General features: G+C 37.5%; 1 protein-coding gene across 4 annotated transcripts in view; it reads right to left on the bottom strand.

Annotated features, from left to right (window-relative positions):
* Window positions 1-17,661, bottom strand: part of CNTN6 (contactin 6) — a 155,405-nt gene that overhangs the window by 55,955 nt on the left and 81,789 nt on the right. For 3 of the 4 annotated variants that reach the window (XM_060109746.1, XM_060109747.1, XM_060109748.1), the window contains 3 exons: window positions 17,416-17,552; window positions 15,780-15,909; window positions 13,468-13,618 (listed from right to left, as the gene is read on the bottom strand). In XM_060109746.1, coding sequence (XP_059965729.1) covers window positions 13,468-13,618; window positions 15,780-15,909; window positions 17,416-17,552 — 418 coding nt within the window. The remainder of the gene's footprint in view (window positions 1-13,467; window positions 13,619-15,779; window positions 15,910-17,415; window positions 17,553-17,661) is intronic. The other variant, XM_060109749.1, reaches the window with a different exon arrangement.

Below are 17,661 nucleotides of genomic sequence, written 5' to 3'. Positions count from 1 at the left end.
AGTGATATAGGGGTTTTAAGACCATGAACTCTAAAGTCAGCTTGCTTTTGCTTTGTGTTCTGGCTCTCTCTTGTTGGCTCTGTTCCTTTGGAGGCACTTGCTTGCTTTCTATAAAAATTTCCATGTAAATGGAGATAACAGTAGTAATAACATCAGTTTGTTTTGAGAATCAGTTTTTTTAAATGTATTAAAAATTCTGAGGGGCTTCCCTGGTGGCGCAGTGGTTGAGAGTCCACCTGCCGATGCAGGGGATGTGGGTTCGTGCCCCGGTCTGGAAGATCCCACATGCTGCAGAGCGGCTGGGCCCGTGAGCCATGGCTACTGAGCCTGTGCTCCACAATGGGAGAGGCCACAACAGTAAGAGGCCCACGTACCGCAAAAAAAAAAAAAAAAAAAAAATTGCTGAGATAAGCCTAGAGGATAATGAGTAATCCCAAATGGTAGCTGTTCTTCTTTATGTGTTTTGTATTTTTCAACAATACCTATAATTCATAGGTACTAAAGAAATACATGTTCTCTGTTTGTGTATACCACAAAACCTTTAGTCTTCTCTTTCTAGGTGCAGATGTATATTTATTACCATTACCAATAAATTCAGTAAACTTACCGAAAGTCACTCAGGCAAATAATTTCTTTGTTTAAAAGTAAAAGCTAGGGCTTCCCTGGTGGTGCAGTGGTTAAGAATCGCCTGCCAGTTCAGGGGACACGGGTTGTAGCCCTGGTCCGGGAAGATCCCACATGCCATGGAGCAACTAAGCCCGTGCGCCACAACTACTGAGCCTGCGCTCTAGAGCCCATGAGCTACAACTACTGAGCCTGTGTGCCACACCTACTGAAGCCTGCGTGCCTAGAGCCTGTGCTCCGCAACAAAAGAAGCCACCGCAATGAGAAGCCCGCGCACCGCAGAGTAGCCCCTGCTCGCCGCAACTAGAGAAAGCCCGAGCACAGCAACGAAGACCCAATGCAGCCAAAAATATAATAAATAAAATAAATAAATTTATTTTTTAAAAAAGTAAAAGCTAGTTAAAAATATAAACATGATGCTTATTTAGCTAAGTGACTTTCAGTTCGTTTGCTGATGCCATATAAAGTAGGACAAGAGTTGAGGTAAAGAAATACATTCAAATCAGTCTTAGCAAGGACAAGGCTTGCTTATCCTTTGCTAAGAGGATATAGAGCAAATTTTAATCATTCTTTTATATAGTTCCAATCATGAAACTAAAGTTTTAATAAAGTACTTAATAAAAAATTTTTAAATTATTATGGTAATATGGACCCTGTTTGGGGGTTCCTAATTATTTAGTTAATTTACAGAAAATACAGTTATTATATCCTTTGTATTTTCTTAGCCTCTTCCCTAGCTCCAAAGAAGTAACAGTGTTCCTTTGGTCTCTTGTATTGAGTAACATCAGGCACAGTGTGTTTAAATTTATATGTATAATGGGATGTGAGTGGAGTAGGAAAAGTAAACAAACTAAAAACCTACATGGTGTGGCATCACCAATCGGTAGCACAAATAAATTCAGTTTTGCTATGTTTTGTCAGAAAATACGTTTTTCTCAGGTGCCTAGGGGAAAAACACGGCATGCATGGCTGCATGCCCTTTTTTCTTACTACTTGTAATGGACTAAAGGAATATTAATCAGATTAAATAGCTAAAGATATGTTTGTCATGAACTGATTAATCAAAGATGATTTGAGGGTCATTATACAGTTAACTGAGAGGATTTAACTAGCAAAGGATTGTTTAGAAGTATTACCTGGAGATTAAAAATGGACTCAAACACATTTTAATTTGCATAGAAATAAAAAATCACTGCTGCCAGTGTCTAATTTTTTAAAAATTCCTGGTTTCTATGGTTGCATTTTATGCCTAATGCATAATTACTGGTGTGAACAGCCAAATGTTTCAGAGTTAAGCCTTTGGTTCAACCGTTCTAAACTCCAAAGCAGAAATCAAGCATCAGATATTCAGACCTTAGAATTCATCAAAATGTGACTCCTTCTTTAATATACACAAATAATTTAAGCAACGGCTTTGTAGTGGCTGACATACAATGCAAAAACAGTTTCAGGGTGACTGAATTGTGACATAAATTAGGAGATGCCAGATAAGAACCTTTGCTAAATAACATAATTATTTGGTGTCATGATGTGTCTTTACTTTGATGGCATGCCAAAGAGTGTGCTGCTAGGCTGATTCCCATAAAATGTGAAGGAAGTGTTATTTAACATTAACAAAACTGCATCAGATGGGGAGTTTAGCTAAATTAATCCAGTGAAAGAGCCCTAAGAGGAATATTTAGCTGTTCAGTAGAAGAAGAGAAAGATAAAGAAAAGTGTCTGCATTTGCTGCAGTATTTTAGGATGCCTGAGAAAACACAAAAGGGAATTAAAACAGATTCATATGCTAACAGCCCAAGCAAATCAAAAGAAAAGATAGGAAATTATAAAGTTAGCAAATGACAAAAAAGTTGTGAAAATAGGACTTAAAAGAAATATCTTAAAAAGTATGCTCCCAAAATAACTGGAGGCAAACCGATTGAAAACACAATGGGAGAAAGAGTTGTGCAAAACAGAATGGAGAAGTTTGAACATTGCAAGGACATTTTGGCTACACTTTCATTATGTTTATGATGATGAGCCTATTGTGTGATTTTCCTCAAGGCTTTGAAATTTTGCAAATGTAAAGCTGTATCTGCAGCTTACTTTGAGATAGATGGATGAGATTCAAACACAGCCAGGTGAACTTAAACTAGTAACTTTATCCCTGAGGTCTTTGTTTTCCCTCAGATATAAAAAGTGTGGGAATTGGGCTGGAACATTCATGATTATTACCCCTTTCACTCCAGCTTTGTAATTCAGTGATTTCAGAATATGTGTATCTCAGAAATGCCTCCCCTTGCTATCTTGAACGTGGGTAGTTTTGAAAGTGATGGATGCTAGTGGGATTTCCCATTCTAGATCCCCTTTGGCTACTGAATTATTGTACTCCTCAGAATCTTTACAAAACTAACAAACTGGCTGAGAATGGGAGGACAACTTGGATGTGCCTCCTAGTCTGCTAATTCTTTCTTCTTAATTATAACACATAATTTCATATCAGATCAAGTCCTTTATGGAGCTTAGGGAGTTTATCCCTGTTTGTTGAATTTGCATATCTGTGTCTTATATGTCACCAAAAATTATATTGTATGTTACATTGAAAATCCAGTCAGTCATTCGAAGTTCTGGATGCAGGATGCTAAGCCACTAAGAGGACTGAATTATTTTATTTTATTGATGTGAATTGACTCCATCTTTCAGTACACTGACAACTTACAGACTTATCCTATATCTTTTATTAATATAAAAATAGAATTTGAGTGTATATATCACAGTTTTCAGAAGAATTTTTGTCTAACCGGAAAAAATGAGGAACAAATAATGTGTACAGTATGACAGTCGCATTTAGATCCACAGATGGACACTATACTACTTCAAAAAGCTAATTAAAAACCTACAATGTAGTGTTTAATATTACACATGGCTTTGAAATCAGAGCTTCCTGGAATTGAATGCTTTTCTATCATTTACTAGCTGTGTGACTGTGGACATGATGCCTAACTTCTCTAAGTCTTAGTTTTAACCCATCTAAAAAGTATAAATAAATGATAACCTCCATAGGTATCTTGTAAAAATTAAGTGAATTGTTGTATCTAACATTTTAATATACTGCCTATTGTAGGTAGGATATTAGTGGATATTATTATTGTTATTGTTATTATATATGATGAAGGTCAGGGTCAACTATGAGAAGGGTAGATTTCTGGCTATATTGGTTAATTTAATCTGAAATAGAATGAAAACTGTATGTAATTAAGTATATCTAAACATCCCTTGAGTACTCAAAGAGTCAATGGTTGGATTGCTCATAAAATAATTTGATTCTCTACTTAGAGAAATCATGGATGAAATATATCCTGTATTGAGGAAGGGAAGTCTAAATCTAAATCTTCGAAGTGGCATCAATTATGAAGCTAACTATGGGTTAAAGCTGCCACACAGTAAACCTGCTCCTCCTACATTCCTCATGTAGGAAATTTTCCTGCCTACCCTTCAAGCGCCAGGTCAGTTACCTCCAACCTGCTGAGGCCTTTCTGTCCTCCTGTAAGCTGCGTTCTTGAGTCTCTACACCATCTTCTGTCTGTGGTGACACATGCCCCACTGCACTGGAGCTGTTGACCTGCCTGCTTCCCCCGCAGGATTCTGGGCTCATTCAAATTTATAAACCTAGAATCTTCTACATGGACTGTCAAATTGGTTTGCAGTTGTGCTTATAAATAAGTGAATGGTTTGACAAGTTACACTTGAGTATCAGATTTGTCACTCTAACTCAGTACTTCTCCAGCTATGCTCTCAGGAGATCCAGGGGATTCTTGGGGCACTCCACGGGCTGCTTGTGGCTGAAAAGTGATGAGGGTTTAGAGAGGGGCTCTGATTCTCCCTCCAGGACATCAGCCAGATTAGTTCATTTTACTTGTTTTATGAAATGAGCTCTTGCATAAATTTCATTTGGAAATGCTTTTTAATTCTACTATTGAAAAAAAGAAAAAAAAAGATATAGGGAAATAATAGCCAGTGACTTAAAAAAAATGCTCTGACAGCCTCACTCTTCATTTGGAAAATATTAACAAGACTCACTGTCACATAATTGGTCTGGCTTTTATTTCTTCAACTGGATCATAATTTCTACCAAGACAAAAATTCTATTTCTATCTATTTCTATTTATTTACTTTCTGTATGCCCACCAGTATCTCTAAAAACGGGTGGGCATAACAAACACTTGTCAAGTAACCATTTTCTTTCCGAGTGAGGAACATTATACTTTAAGCATATCAAGTGATCACTTTTTTTCTGCCAAAGCCAAACCAAGCATGAAAGGTCATTTGTATTAATTGCACTAATAACTGACCTTTTCTGTCTATAAAATTATTGCTGTTGAATACTTACGTAAACTGTGGAAGATATAAATGTCACTCAGAAATTAGAAGCAAGCACTTAAGTAAGTTGACACCATTCGAAGGCCAATTGTATTCATATTTTCAAAAAGTAACTGAACTGAGGACTTACATCTCCTCAGCAATGATATAAGATGAGGAGCTGAGCATGTTAGTACAGGAAGCAGAGTTCTTAGGGGAAAGAAGATGAAACAAAGTTTCTATTTTTTAAATGGTACATTTGCACCAAATCAGTGTTTCTCTAGGTGGTACTGAACAGTCTCAGCTTTACTTGGGAGCAGAGAGAGTCAATTTGTAAAAATGCAGATTTCTCAGCCCTTCTTCTTACCCACTAACTCAAAATCTTGAATGCAGCTCTGGGATCTGCATTTTTCACAAGGTTCTTATGCATAATCATGCATGATCTTGAAATCTTATGCATGAAAATCTTATGCATGATAATGAAATCTACCAATCTAGCCAGTGAATTCATAGCAACTCTATGATGAATCTTATTCATTTTCAGTGATAGCTTATAGTACAAGAATTTATAAGATGCTATTTATTTGTGGAACTTATTTGCTTTGCCATATTTGTCCTTGGCTTATAACCACAGGATGTTATTACCCATCATTAAAACATTTTAAATAGAGAACTAAAGCAATGATAGTCTAACTAAGGAAGCAGTGTAAAACAGCACACACCCAGCTGGGCAGGCTGGGTTTAAAGACAGGCTTTACATCTTTAATGAACTGGAGCTTTTTCAGACCATGTCAGGTAGGTGGCTCTGCAGGCATTGTGCTAAAGGGTCAGTGCTTCAGGCCAGTGGAGGCCAGTGGGGATAAAGAAAGAAAGGAAGATTGGATGGCAAGAGGAAAAAATAGGGCAAGACTGACAGGGGCACACATAGGATTTTAGCTTGTTACATCTTTGCGTGACACAGGCAAGAGTATCAGATGGCTCTTGACATCTTCAGCATGTATTCCCTTGGAAAGGCTCACCTTAACAAGGCTTTCAGGAGTTGAGTATGAACGATTTAAAATTTTATTACAAAGAAGCAGCACAGAAGGGAGATTGTAATAAGCCTGGCATTATGCAGACTGTCATTCTTCCTTAAACATGGGAACATATGGTTCATTTGCCTATTTGATACTCATGCTACCTAATGTACTAAGCACTATTATATTAAGTAGTTGGTGATACAAAATAAAATTAGGTTTATTTGCTTGTTCCATTAGGAAGCTCTGCAAGGAGTAAGGGCTAAGAAATCCTGCTTACCAGTTGCTACATTCTGGCTAAAGTTGCATTAAAAAAAAACATGTGTGGAGGGGATATTTTATTAAGATTGAGCGCTTGAGGGGTAAAGGTTTTAAAAAAGAAGGAATAGTGGTGATTTGGAAAGCAGTTATTGAAAAATGCATAGAGAAGTGTCAAACAGGGAGGGAGCATCATACAATCGGCTTCCTTGCAACCGGGCAGCCAGACTCCCATTAGCTGATGCCCCACAGGGTAAGATGGCTGTGAAAAGGATCCAGGGAGAAAGTGGAATGATAGCTAAGTGTTGGGCAACAGGCTCTGTAACTAAAGGAACTACTTTGTCCAGGTAGCTTAGCAAGGAGAAGAATGAAGACAGACTCTTTTTTTTTTTTTTAATTCTGTTCCTTTTCTGTGTCACTGTGCTAAGGGCTTTCAAATAGGTTCTCCCAAGTGTACCTTTTTACCCATGAAGAAAAGAAAGATCAAGTGACTTGCTCAATAACGATCAATTATCTCTTGGCACAGAGAATGACATCTCATCCTTGTTTCTCCTCATCTCCTTCTCTCTCATTTCTGCTTCCCCTCTCTACTCTTCTTCCCCTGGCCCTTTCCTACAAGGTACTATTGTGTCTAAGAGGGAGGTCTTGGGAGTTGAAGTGCCATGCAGATGGAAATGGAGTGGGCCCACTAAATTGGGGGATTGAAGGCGAAACTATTGAATAAGCATCACTACTAGATTCCATGCCACCTAATGGGTTCATTATGTTCCCACAGGGTACACCATTTTATGAAGTGCCCAGGGCCACTCAGGTTTTAATGGTGTCATTATTGTAGGATAAAGCACAAAATCCAGGATTTGATAAGATCTGTTTAGAAGTGTGTGTATATATATATATATATATATATATATATATATATATATATATATATATATATATACACACATATGTATCTGGGTGGAAAGAGGTAATGCAATCGGTTCCAAAAAATCCAACAGTCCTCTTATTTCAAGTCTGTGGAATATGATCACATCCTGAAACCAACTGCTCAGGGGCAGGGGCAGAATCTCTATGACTGAATGAGTTCGATTCTCTGTGAATTTCAAAGTGCCGTTTGTATTCAGCTCTTTGAGATTACCAGGGTAAAAGTGGTACAGACATAACCGTATGCTCTGTGGCAACTATGTCCTTCAGAAATGTATCTGAATATGAAAAAAGTGTGCTTTAGTTTTTTGAGATATATGAAAAGCCTGGTGTACTGCCTGTCATATGGAGGTGCTTAAAATGGTTATTTTAATTATTAATGACAATTAGTCTAACATATAGCTGGATTTTAGTTTACTTCATTTTATGAAATGATGGAGAAATGTGGTGGATTTTTTTAGGAAAGTGAAGAAGCAATGTGATGGGTTACCTATTAATTCAATTATTATTCTTTCAATAATAGGTAAAAAAATCTGTCCATCTCTTTGTTTTTGTTGTTCAGAGCTTGTGTTCCCACTCGGACAAGATCTCAGGTGATGTAGGCGTCTTACTGAATGCTGCCCTTCAGAGGATGTTTTGAGCTGTCTTCCCAGCAGGTTCACATTTCCTGCGTTTTCTATTAAATTCATGAGGTGACCCCTGAACAGGTAGCCAGCAGCCACTGGGTATAAGGAGATAAATCTAGGCCTTTGATTTCTGTCAGTTCACTTGCTAAGTGGATCCACAAGGCAAAAAAGAAGCGATTAATCTAACTTAGCAGATGTGGAATTGATTCCTTCAGTTGCCTCAGAATGCCTTGCACAGATAAGCTTAATCTGTATTCATCTTGACTTCCTGTGGTGAAGTCTGTGGTATTTCCCTTGGCTGGTGGAAGTAAGAATGTGTAACTTGGATTTGCATAAAGGTTAGGATAACAGCAGTAAATGTACCCAATGGTAAGAGTGTATACCCATCCTTTTCACACATGCTATGTCATTTGAGTCTCATACAACTCCAAGGGTGAGACAAGTACTATTTTCTCTATTTTTCAAACAAATCAACTGAGAACCATTGAAGTTAAAGGACTTGCTAGAAGTTATCAACTTAATGAGAAATAGAGTTCATACCAGGACTCAGATCTTTGACTCCAAATAACTTAAAAACAAAACACTTTCTTATGAAGGCATATTATGTATCATGTAGTTGGCTACTTAAAAATTATCTACAGAACCTAGTAAAGTATTGGGGGTATAATTTTTGCTCATCAGATCTTTACAGAATGCATGAATGAACACATCATTGGTCTATTAATTACTAAATACGTTTTTGGTTTAACTGCAAAATCTCTTAATTCAGGTAGACACAAAACAAAGTAAATTTTAACTTTCATTGATTTAGCAAAGTAGAAAATATGCATTGGACATCTGTTATGTTCCAGGTTTGTTCTGGGTGCTGGGCCCATAATGGTGAGTTAGTGAGCAGTGCCTAGTACTCTCGGGATGCTTAAATCTGGATGACAGGGCCCTCTGTAACCTCTGAATCCATCTAAACAGATCATTTTAGCTGTTTTGACAATTCACAGCAATCACCATGTTTGGCTCAATCACTTGGTCACCTGAACAAATCGGTAAAACATGTATAAAACTATGAGTAGGAGTATGATAGAATCTGCAATTTCAACCTGCCAGGCTAACGTTTTGCCTTGATTTCTAACATATAATCTCTGTTCTGGCAGTCATTGCATGGGTAGCATGCTTAGTATTTCTGAAAGTTGTTTTCAAATTATTTCATCTTAAATAGGTCCAGGAAACAGTGACCTCAATGAAAAAAACAGTAGGCTAGTGATTTTACCCAAGCTCAGGCCACTCGTCAATGACAGAACTGAGACCAGAATCCTGGTTTTCTGATTCCCAGCAAGGGACTCTTGATAATACATCCCAGTTTCTTCCACAGGAACATACCATTGCTTCTCTTCAGTTTAGGTGCTGTTTCTAAATGACTGGTAGCTCCAAAAAGAAAGAGGTAGATGGAGTATGACTATAGATTCCTGGCAGGAAACCAGGCAGCCTTAGGGCTCTGTAATGCCATCTGCCTATTTTTAGTTAGAGTAAAACTTTTCTCTTCTGACAGCCAGCCACGAATATAGACACTTGTAAAGATGGAACTCTTAAAATAGTCAAAACTTTGTGACACACAGGCCAATAAGAAACACCATATTCAGAAATGTTGCTTGATCTGAATTATCAACACATGAAATTTGGTAAAATCACGTGACAATAGCTTTCAGAAAATAAAGAGTTTGAGTATGTTCTCCATTATTTGCAGAGAGGAAAAGATCTGGAAACAGAGATGGCAGATTTGGCATCAATTCTAAGCTTTGCATTAGCTATGTGATAAATGCTGTCTGATTCTTGTAAGACTGGAAGAAATTGTCAAAAAATATATATTGCCACCATTTTTATAAGTAGGGCATACAGTAAGATTACTTTGAATAGGCTTCTTTAGAGTCCTTTCAACCATCTCTAGATAGTTACACTTTATTGGAAGCAAGTGTAGCAACAATGAAATTTCAAAGTAGACAGGATGGTATAGAAGTTTTATAACAGACTAAAAAGGACATTTCCCCATGTAGATATTTCCAAGGTCAAGAGCTAAAAACTGTTCCTACTTGGAATCATTTAAACTGTTTTCTGTACCTGATTCTTTTAATCTTCCTGTGTATACAGTTGTATCGTGCTTTAACAGAGTATGAAAGGATAGGAATTACATTTATTTTGCTATTTAGATAAAATATTCAGGCTGATGTGGCATTAAAATCTGTGTACTAAGACTCAGTGTTCTGTGTTTGAGTTAAGGATCTAGCTCTATAAAATGTGGACAGTGGACTAGGTCTCTGTCTCCTAGGGTAATTAATTTCATTAGTTTCAGAAATTATGGCTACCCCTATGGTACACACACACACAAGTGTGTGCACACACAGTGTAAAAATGTATACACAGACTCTAAGTCAAATAACTTTTATTCATATATTGCAAATGTTAGAAGAACTATTTTGTGGCATTAGGTACTCTTTTAATATTCTCCTCCCCAAAATGTTCTTCCAGTGTGGTAGCTATTTGCAAGCTGAATGCAGTTACTTTGCTAGAATTTGGGATCTGTCCTGGCAACACTGACTTGAGAAGGAGAAAAGATCGTGGAGAAAAGAGTCAGTTCCCTTCTAATGGCTCATATCAAAGCTATAGAAGAAATAATCAACCTTAGGCTTGAATGGGCTTGGAGAGACTACTTGGCTCTCTGTTCTCTTTTAGGAAGATGAGATGCTTCTAATCCATCTTTGATATAGAAGCCTATCAAAGACGTGACTTACTCTTAAGTTACAGTGTAATTATGATAGAATAGAGGCTGGGCTATGTCTTCATTGTACCATACAACCTCCACAGTTAACCGTTATGCCCTTTCCCTCCTTCCCTCCTCCTTCCCTTCCTCCCTTCCTCCATTCCTTCCTTCCTTTCTTCTTTCCTTCCTTCCTTCTTTCCTTTTTTTTAATCACTGCTCTAATTTTTACCTTCAGCCTGTTTGGAAATCACCATGATAAGACTACAAAAAAGCCATCAAGTCAACACAAATAGAAGCATGGGTGCTGCATTTCCCAATAAGCTGCATGGAGTCAACTCTTAATGAAACCAGTCATCTCAGAAAACAATAGAAGAGGGGGCAGGATAGGAAACATGCAGAAACACAAAGTCTCACAGAGCTGGCTGTGTGTGACCTTTGCAAATTACTGCTTAAGGTCAGCTATACCTGGCAGAGATATACATCTGTAATTACTGTACTCTGCTGGGGCTCGACTTTTTTTCCCAGCTTTTTAGGATGCATATTCAGGAGATAATTTTATTTGTTTTCTTTTGCTGAAAGCTGTAATGAAATTCTAAAGCAATGAGTGAATGGAATTATGAAAGAAGAATTTGTAAATAAAAATCATGTGGGCCATTCCTTTAACCCCAGTGAGACGATGCTGAATCTGATATAACTATTAGTGACTGTTTAGAGGCTAAAAAGATCCCAAATTCATCCTATATGGGGCAAAACAAATAAAACAAAAATCTGAAAAGCTCTTTTAAAAAGCAGTTTCGGGCTTCCCTGGTGGCGCAGTGGTTGCGAGTCCGCCTGCCGATGCAGGGGACGCGGGTTCGTGCCCCGGTCTGGGAGGATCCCACATGCCGTGGAGCGGCTGGGCCCGTGAGCCATGGCCGCTGAGCCTGCGCATCCGGAGCCTGTGCTCCGCAACGGGAGAGGCCACAGCAGTGAGAGGCCCGCGTACCGCAAAAAAAAAAAAAAAAAAAAAAAAAGCAGTTTCCCTTGTACCCTACAAAGCTTTTCTTTTCTCTCTCTCTCTCTCTCTCTCTCTCTCATTTTCTTACCTCCATCTAAATCTTTTTCCTTTTCTTTCTCTTCCCAACATGCCTTGCATTTGGGTCTTTAAAGGCTATAGAAGGTAAACAGTAGTCATTCTGGCTCTTTAGGTGAAAACTTACAGTCACTTTAGTAAAGGAAGCAGAGCTAATCGATCTTTCTGAACCCTCAGTACAGAGCCTGTGTTTGAGCCTATGGGATCTCTTGAGTTTTCCTGTTCTACAGCAGTATATTTAAACCTTGATTAGGATTTAGGAATGAAAGAGAAAACATTTAAAGAAGATCCACATCCAGATCTGTTGGGAGTGCTTGCAGCAGTTTCCCAGGTAGTCTACATGAGGAAGGAGCCCAGCTGGGGCAGGGCACCAGTTTTCCTTTCACCTTTCTCTTCACCTTAGTTTCAAATTATCTGTTCTTATGTCTTGAGGCATTTCCTCCCAGAATAGCCTTTCTCTAAAGCTGGTAATGCCTTACATATTCATCCTTTTGGACATATTCATTCATTCTGCAGACATTTATTGAGTTTGGGTTCTGTGCCAAGGCACAGGACGTACAAGGATACATTTGACAGAATCCCTCTCCTGGGAAAAGCTTCAGTCCGGGGCTGTAGAGACCCCTGGAGACAGAAAACAGTAAGAAAAGAAAGAGTGCCTTTGAAGGGGCTTTTTCTTTATATCTCACCATGTCAGGAGACGGTCTGCAAGGCAGCAGATATAACGGTGAGAACACTCTACACAATTAACACTGTTTATTTGCTTGTTTTAACTTCCTTTTCTCTCTTCCTGACCACAAATGCAATCTGAGATCAGAAATGACAAAATGGTGGACATTTTTTTTTTTTCTGGCTCAGAGGTGCCAAAAATCAGATTTCTAGCTTTTCCTGAAATGTTAGAGGTTCTTCCCATAAAACAACATTTGACTGAATTCGGAGTTTATGACTGCCTCTTTTAGGTGTAGAACTCTCTCTCCAGTCCTTCACAGTCTTCCAAGATTAACAGATAGCCATTTTTTCATCACACTTCAGTTGTCTTTTCTTTCACTTGGCCTGTTTCATTACTTATGTTACTTGCCTGGTATGTATTTGAGTTTGTGACACGTATGATGCTGAAGAAGTGCCCATTGAACCATTTTCATATTTTCAGCACAACAGCTAATTCATAGTAGTACCCCATTGTGTATTTGATCACATAGAAACACACATGGGTCATTAAATTAGAGCTACAACTGTAGTCAAGTCAACTCTGGGTATACAAGGTTCTACAGCACAATGGACTGAAATGTATTATGAGTAGAGAAAAACACCTGTTTTGGGGCTGTCAAAACTCTCCCAGAAAACATGCCAGTGCTGATCAGGGATTTCTCAACCACATCCATGTAGAAGGAAACCTCTCTTCTTTCTCTACAAGAACCTCTCTACATTTTTTTCATGTGGTGAATTCATTTTTGTCCTGGGGTGAACACCTGTGTGACTATTTAAAAACCGCAATGCCAGGTGTGTGAGTATGAGTGCCTCCTTTGTATAATGCTCTTCTCAATGATTACTCAGCAGGCTGGGTCAGGAAAAAGCCTTCAAACTGAATATAGAGAAAGCTGTTAAAGGATTTTTTAAAATATATCTGTTACAAGTGCATGCACTGAAAATATTGCAGTCAAATTATACAAACAGCTCATAGCCTTGTAAGATCCTTTTGTTTTTACCATCATGTGAAAATGTTTAGTATCTCTGCATATGTAGTTGTAAGTTGGGAGGGAGTAATAAGGGAGGGAATTTTGGAAGACCTAGTAAACCCTAAAAATCTGGAAGATGTTATATTACAAAATATTTAAAATATTAAAACAAAAGAGATTTGTTTACCTTTTGCTTTGTCTCAGGATCTCCATTCCTCTTTTCCAGGAGATGGCGGCCCTAGGGAAAGCATTCGGTTTGCATTCGATCACAATATCCCCACCAACTTGAACAACTGAATTTTTTTTAATGGGATTTTTGGAGAAATCAGGAGCTGAGGCTAAAAACAAAATTACAAAATTGTTAAATTACTAATATCTGTAAACAAAACTTTTTTCAAGCTACTTTGCTCAAGGTTTTTTTGGGCTAGTTATGGATTTGGCATTTTGGAGTCCGCTTCCATTTGTAAAATGAAGATGACAATAGATATTACCTCAGAAAGTTAGTCTAGGTCTTGAATGAGATAACATTCAATAAAGAAGGGTAAATAGTGCCTGGCACAAAGTATGGGCTCAGTAAACGTAATTTATTTTTGTTTTGGTGCTGGTCATTGTGATAACAAAAGCATTGTGATAACAAAAGTGAGGGAGGAAGCAAGTTACAAAAAGTCACATTCTTAATAATATTTATAATGAAGAGGGTGAAGATGGTTCCACAAGAACAGAAGACAGAATTTTAACCCTGATTAGGGAAATTACTAAATCTGTTCTAGCCAAGATAATAATCCTAAATGTGAATATACATATATGACAATGAAATACCTTTGAAGTAAATCAGAAGTACATCATCATTATTTTAGATTTCTTCAGGCATGCCTTTAACTAGAAAAATGGAAATAGTCTGCCTTCTGTTGAAGCAGGCAGGCTGAGTAGAAACTTAAAAAAAAAAAAAAAAAACTAATCTTTGTCAGTTTCAACAAATACCAGTTCATGAGAGTGATAAATAATTAGACTGCCTGGGTGCATCCAAGTCTTCCCAGCTCCATTCTTGTGGGAACCTGTGTGTCCAATCCCCATTCTTAGCCTAAAGTCTACGTGAACTGAAGTTCTTTCAGATATGCCATGTTCTCTTCTGGGCGTTTCGAGTATGGCTTCTCTGTCCTTCCACTGACTTGTGCATGCTTTTTCTTCTTATCTCAGCTTAAAGAGAATGTTCTCAATTTAGGTTATGTTCAACTGATAACACCTATTCAATTCTTCACTGTAATAATCATGATATTTTAAAATTTAGCCTTTTTTCTCTGTGAAACTACAGGTTCTATGAAGGTAAAGATCACTCTAATTTTGATAATTCTGTTTTAGGTGCTTAGTACACAATAAATATTCAATAAATACTGACTGAATGAATAAACAAATGAATCAATGTCCATCACCCATATGCTCATGAAACTGTCTTTTTGCTTAATTCCTCCTCTCTTTTATCTCCTGTCTTCATACCATTAAGAAAGCCTTAGGATGAAAGATATCAATGAGTCATTTATCCTGACAGACACCACTGGTTGACTGTCCCAGAATATCATCTGCAAACCACTTCTATCTCAACATTTTCCACTATAGGGGCTGATTTCCCCAGCTTCTCTTGAGGTCTCAGTGGTCACATGACAGGGTTCTAGCTAATGACATAAAAGGAGTCTGCTGAAAGGGCTCAGAAATTTTTGCTTTTCTAATGAAAAGGACTGTCCACTCTGTCTTCTTCTGCTTTGAGTATGGACTTGATTTCTGTAGCTACAGCAGTCATCCTGGAACCAGGAGGCTACAAGCATGAGGAAAGAGTTTAAAGAATAATGTCATCAAGTTACAGTGCCATTGCTCAGCTACCACCCCTGAAGTTATTATTGAGATAAAATAAATCGTTGTTTAAGTCTCTATAAATTGAGGTTTTCATTTCTTATTTTCTTATTTTCAGCTGAAAACATTCCTAATAGATGCTTTTGGGATTGTATTCAAAACCTCATGCTGGGATCAGCTTTGGAGGAGCCACTTCTGGTTTGGATGAACCCAATAGTGGGCTCCTCCAAGCCCTAATATGTTGCCCTAGCAGAATAATAATTCTCACTTAGCATTTTTTTTTTTTTTTTTTTTTTTTTTTTTTTTGCGGTATGCGGGTCTCTCACTGTTGTGGCCTCTCCCATTGCGGAGCACAGGCTCCGGACAGGCAGGATCAGCGGCCATGGCTCATGGGCCCAGCCGCTCCGCGGCATGTGGGATATTCCCGGACCGGGGCACGAACCCGTGTCCCCTACATCGGCAGGCGGACTCTCAACCACTGCGCCACCAGGGAAGCCCCTCACTTCGTATTTTTTTAGAAGCTAATTTAGACATTTTTCATTATTTCAAGGAAAAGCAATTTCTAATTTACGGAAAAATTGGATTCATATTACATATAATCATAGCTTGCTAAAATGTCAGTTTGAATTTTTTGGCTATAAATGAATGACTTACCTAATACTCTCAATTCTGCATTTGCATAAATTATCTGATATTTGTTTTCTGCAGCACATTGGTAGATACCAGAATCTGACACATTCAGCATAGTTATGATAAGTGTCCCATTTTCTATTTGAATTCTTTCCTAATAAAAGAAAAGTCACATAAAGATGCTAGTGTGTTAACATAGGTATTCTCTTATCATTTATGCATATCGATGAGCTATGATATTTTGGTGTATGAGAACTGTTGCTTATGAAAATGAGGTTAGTATACTTCAAGATCCTGAGAAGCTTTCTGGAGTTTAAGAAAATGGAAATGTTCTTAGTATAATTTTAGTGGTTAGTATATTTTATGTTACCTTATTTCTTTGAATATTGGCATTCTTTGCATAGAAGGTATGTTGTGTTACCTTTCTGTTATACAGTATATAAAATAATTTGGAATACTCTATCTACCATTCCAATTTTCCAGAAAACATGGTTGACAATAATGTTAGACATGGATAGAGTGATGAGCAAATTTCCTTGGATTTCCATCATAATGTCTCAAAAAGACTTAAAATATGATGACTTGATAATTTTCTAATTCAGTACATAAGTTGAAGGAGCTAAATTCTTCTTTTCTGAAGTTGACTGTAAAGTATGTTTAAATAGCCAAAATCTGTTACAGAGTCCCATTTGGAGTACAGAAATATAATTTTGAGTGTATAGAATGAAATAATTTAATAGTGCAAATATAACTTTAAATATTTCAGGGTACCTATTACCATCCTCTAAAGATAACAAAAGTAGGCTGGAGGAAACAGGGAATGTTACATGCAAAGGGATTCAGGAATTAAATTTCAGTAAAGCCAAAACAAAGAACGGTGTTCCATTCAGATTCTAAACAACAGATGTTCCTTTTATCTCTAACTGTGCCTATAAGTGCAAAGTAGAGTGGAGAATTAACACAATTATTTGGATAATTTGATGGGAAAAATAACCTTGTCTCATTTTCTGTATATTGTAGAATAAGGTGTGCTTTAGACTGAAAAATGTGGATAACTGCCTCAGTTCTCTACTTCCCTAAGTTTAGAGACAGCCATTAGCTTTCATAAAACCAACATACTGGATAATGATTAAGAGCTTGGGTTCTGGAATCAGATTATGCTTAGAATATTAATTCTAACATTTACTAGCTGCGGTGTGACCTTGGACAAATGGACTTAAGCCCTCTGAAACCAATATTTTTTCATTTATAGAAATAATAATCATATCTCTCTCATAAAATTGTCATGAGGATACAATAAGATAATGCATGGAAAATATTTAACACAGGGCCTGGCTCATATGAGAGTTCAGTGGATGTTGATGATGATGATGATGATGATGATGATGACAATGATATCATCTGAATACAGATCCATCACTGAGTAATGTGTGACCTTGTACAAGTTGTGTTCTCTACCCTTAGTTTTCTCATTTGAAAAATGGCGATATTAATAGCTATGTGAGGATTAAATAAATTTAAGGATTAAATAAATTAGGGTATATAAAGATTATACTGTATTTCCTGGCACCTACTAAACACTCCAGAAACATAGTTTCTGTTAGTAACAAAATTTCCCTAGCAGAGTAGGTGAATGTTTAATATCAGCACAGTTGCTTACCTCTGGATTGAGGCGTTCACCATTCTTTAACCACGTGTACCAAGGGTTTGGCTTTCCACTAGCTTTGCATTCCCAAAGCAAGCTGTCATAGATGGACAGGTATGTATTTTGGATTTTTTGTTCCCATTCTGGAGGGGCTGTTTCAAAAAGAAACAACAGCAGCTATTTAGCAAGTCAGTTATCCAAGACATTATTTTACATTCCAAGGACTGTAGAAATCAGAAGGACAAGGCTAACTGGGTCTGG

Source organism: Mesoplodon densirostris, chromosome 10 (genome assembly GCF_025265405.1).
Source record: "Mesoplodon densirostris isolate mMesDen1 chromosome 10, mMesDen1 primary haplotype, whole genome shotgun sequence".
In the NCBI taxonomy this organism is placed as follows: domain Eukaryota; kingdom Metazoa; phylum Chordata; class Mammalia; order Artiodactyla; family Ziphiidae; genus Mesoplodon; species Mesoplodon densirostris.
This window is presented reverse-complemented; position numbering and strand designations above follow the sequence as displayed.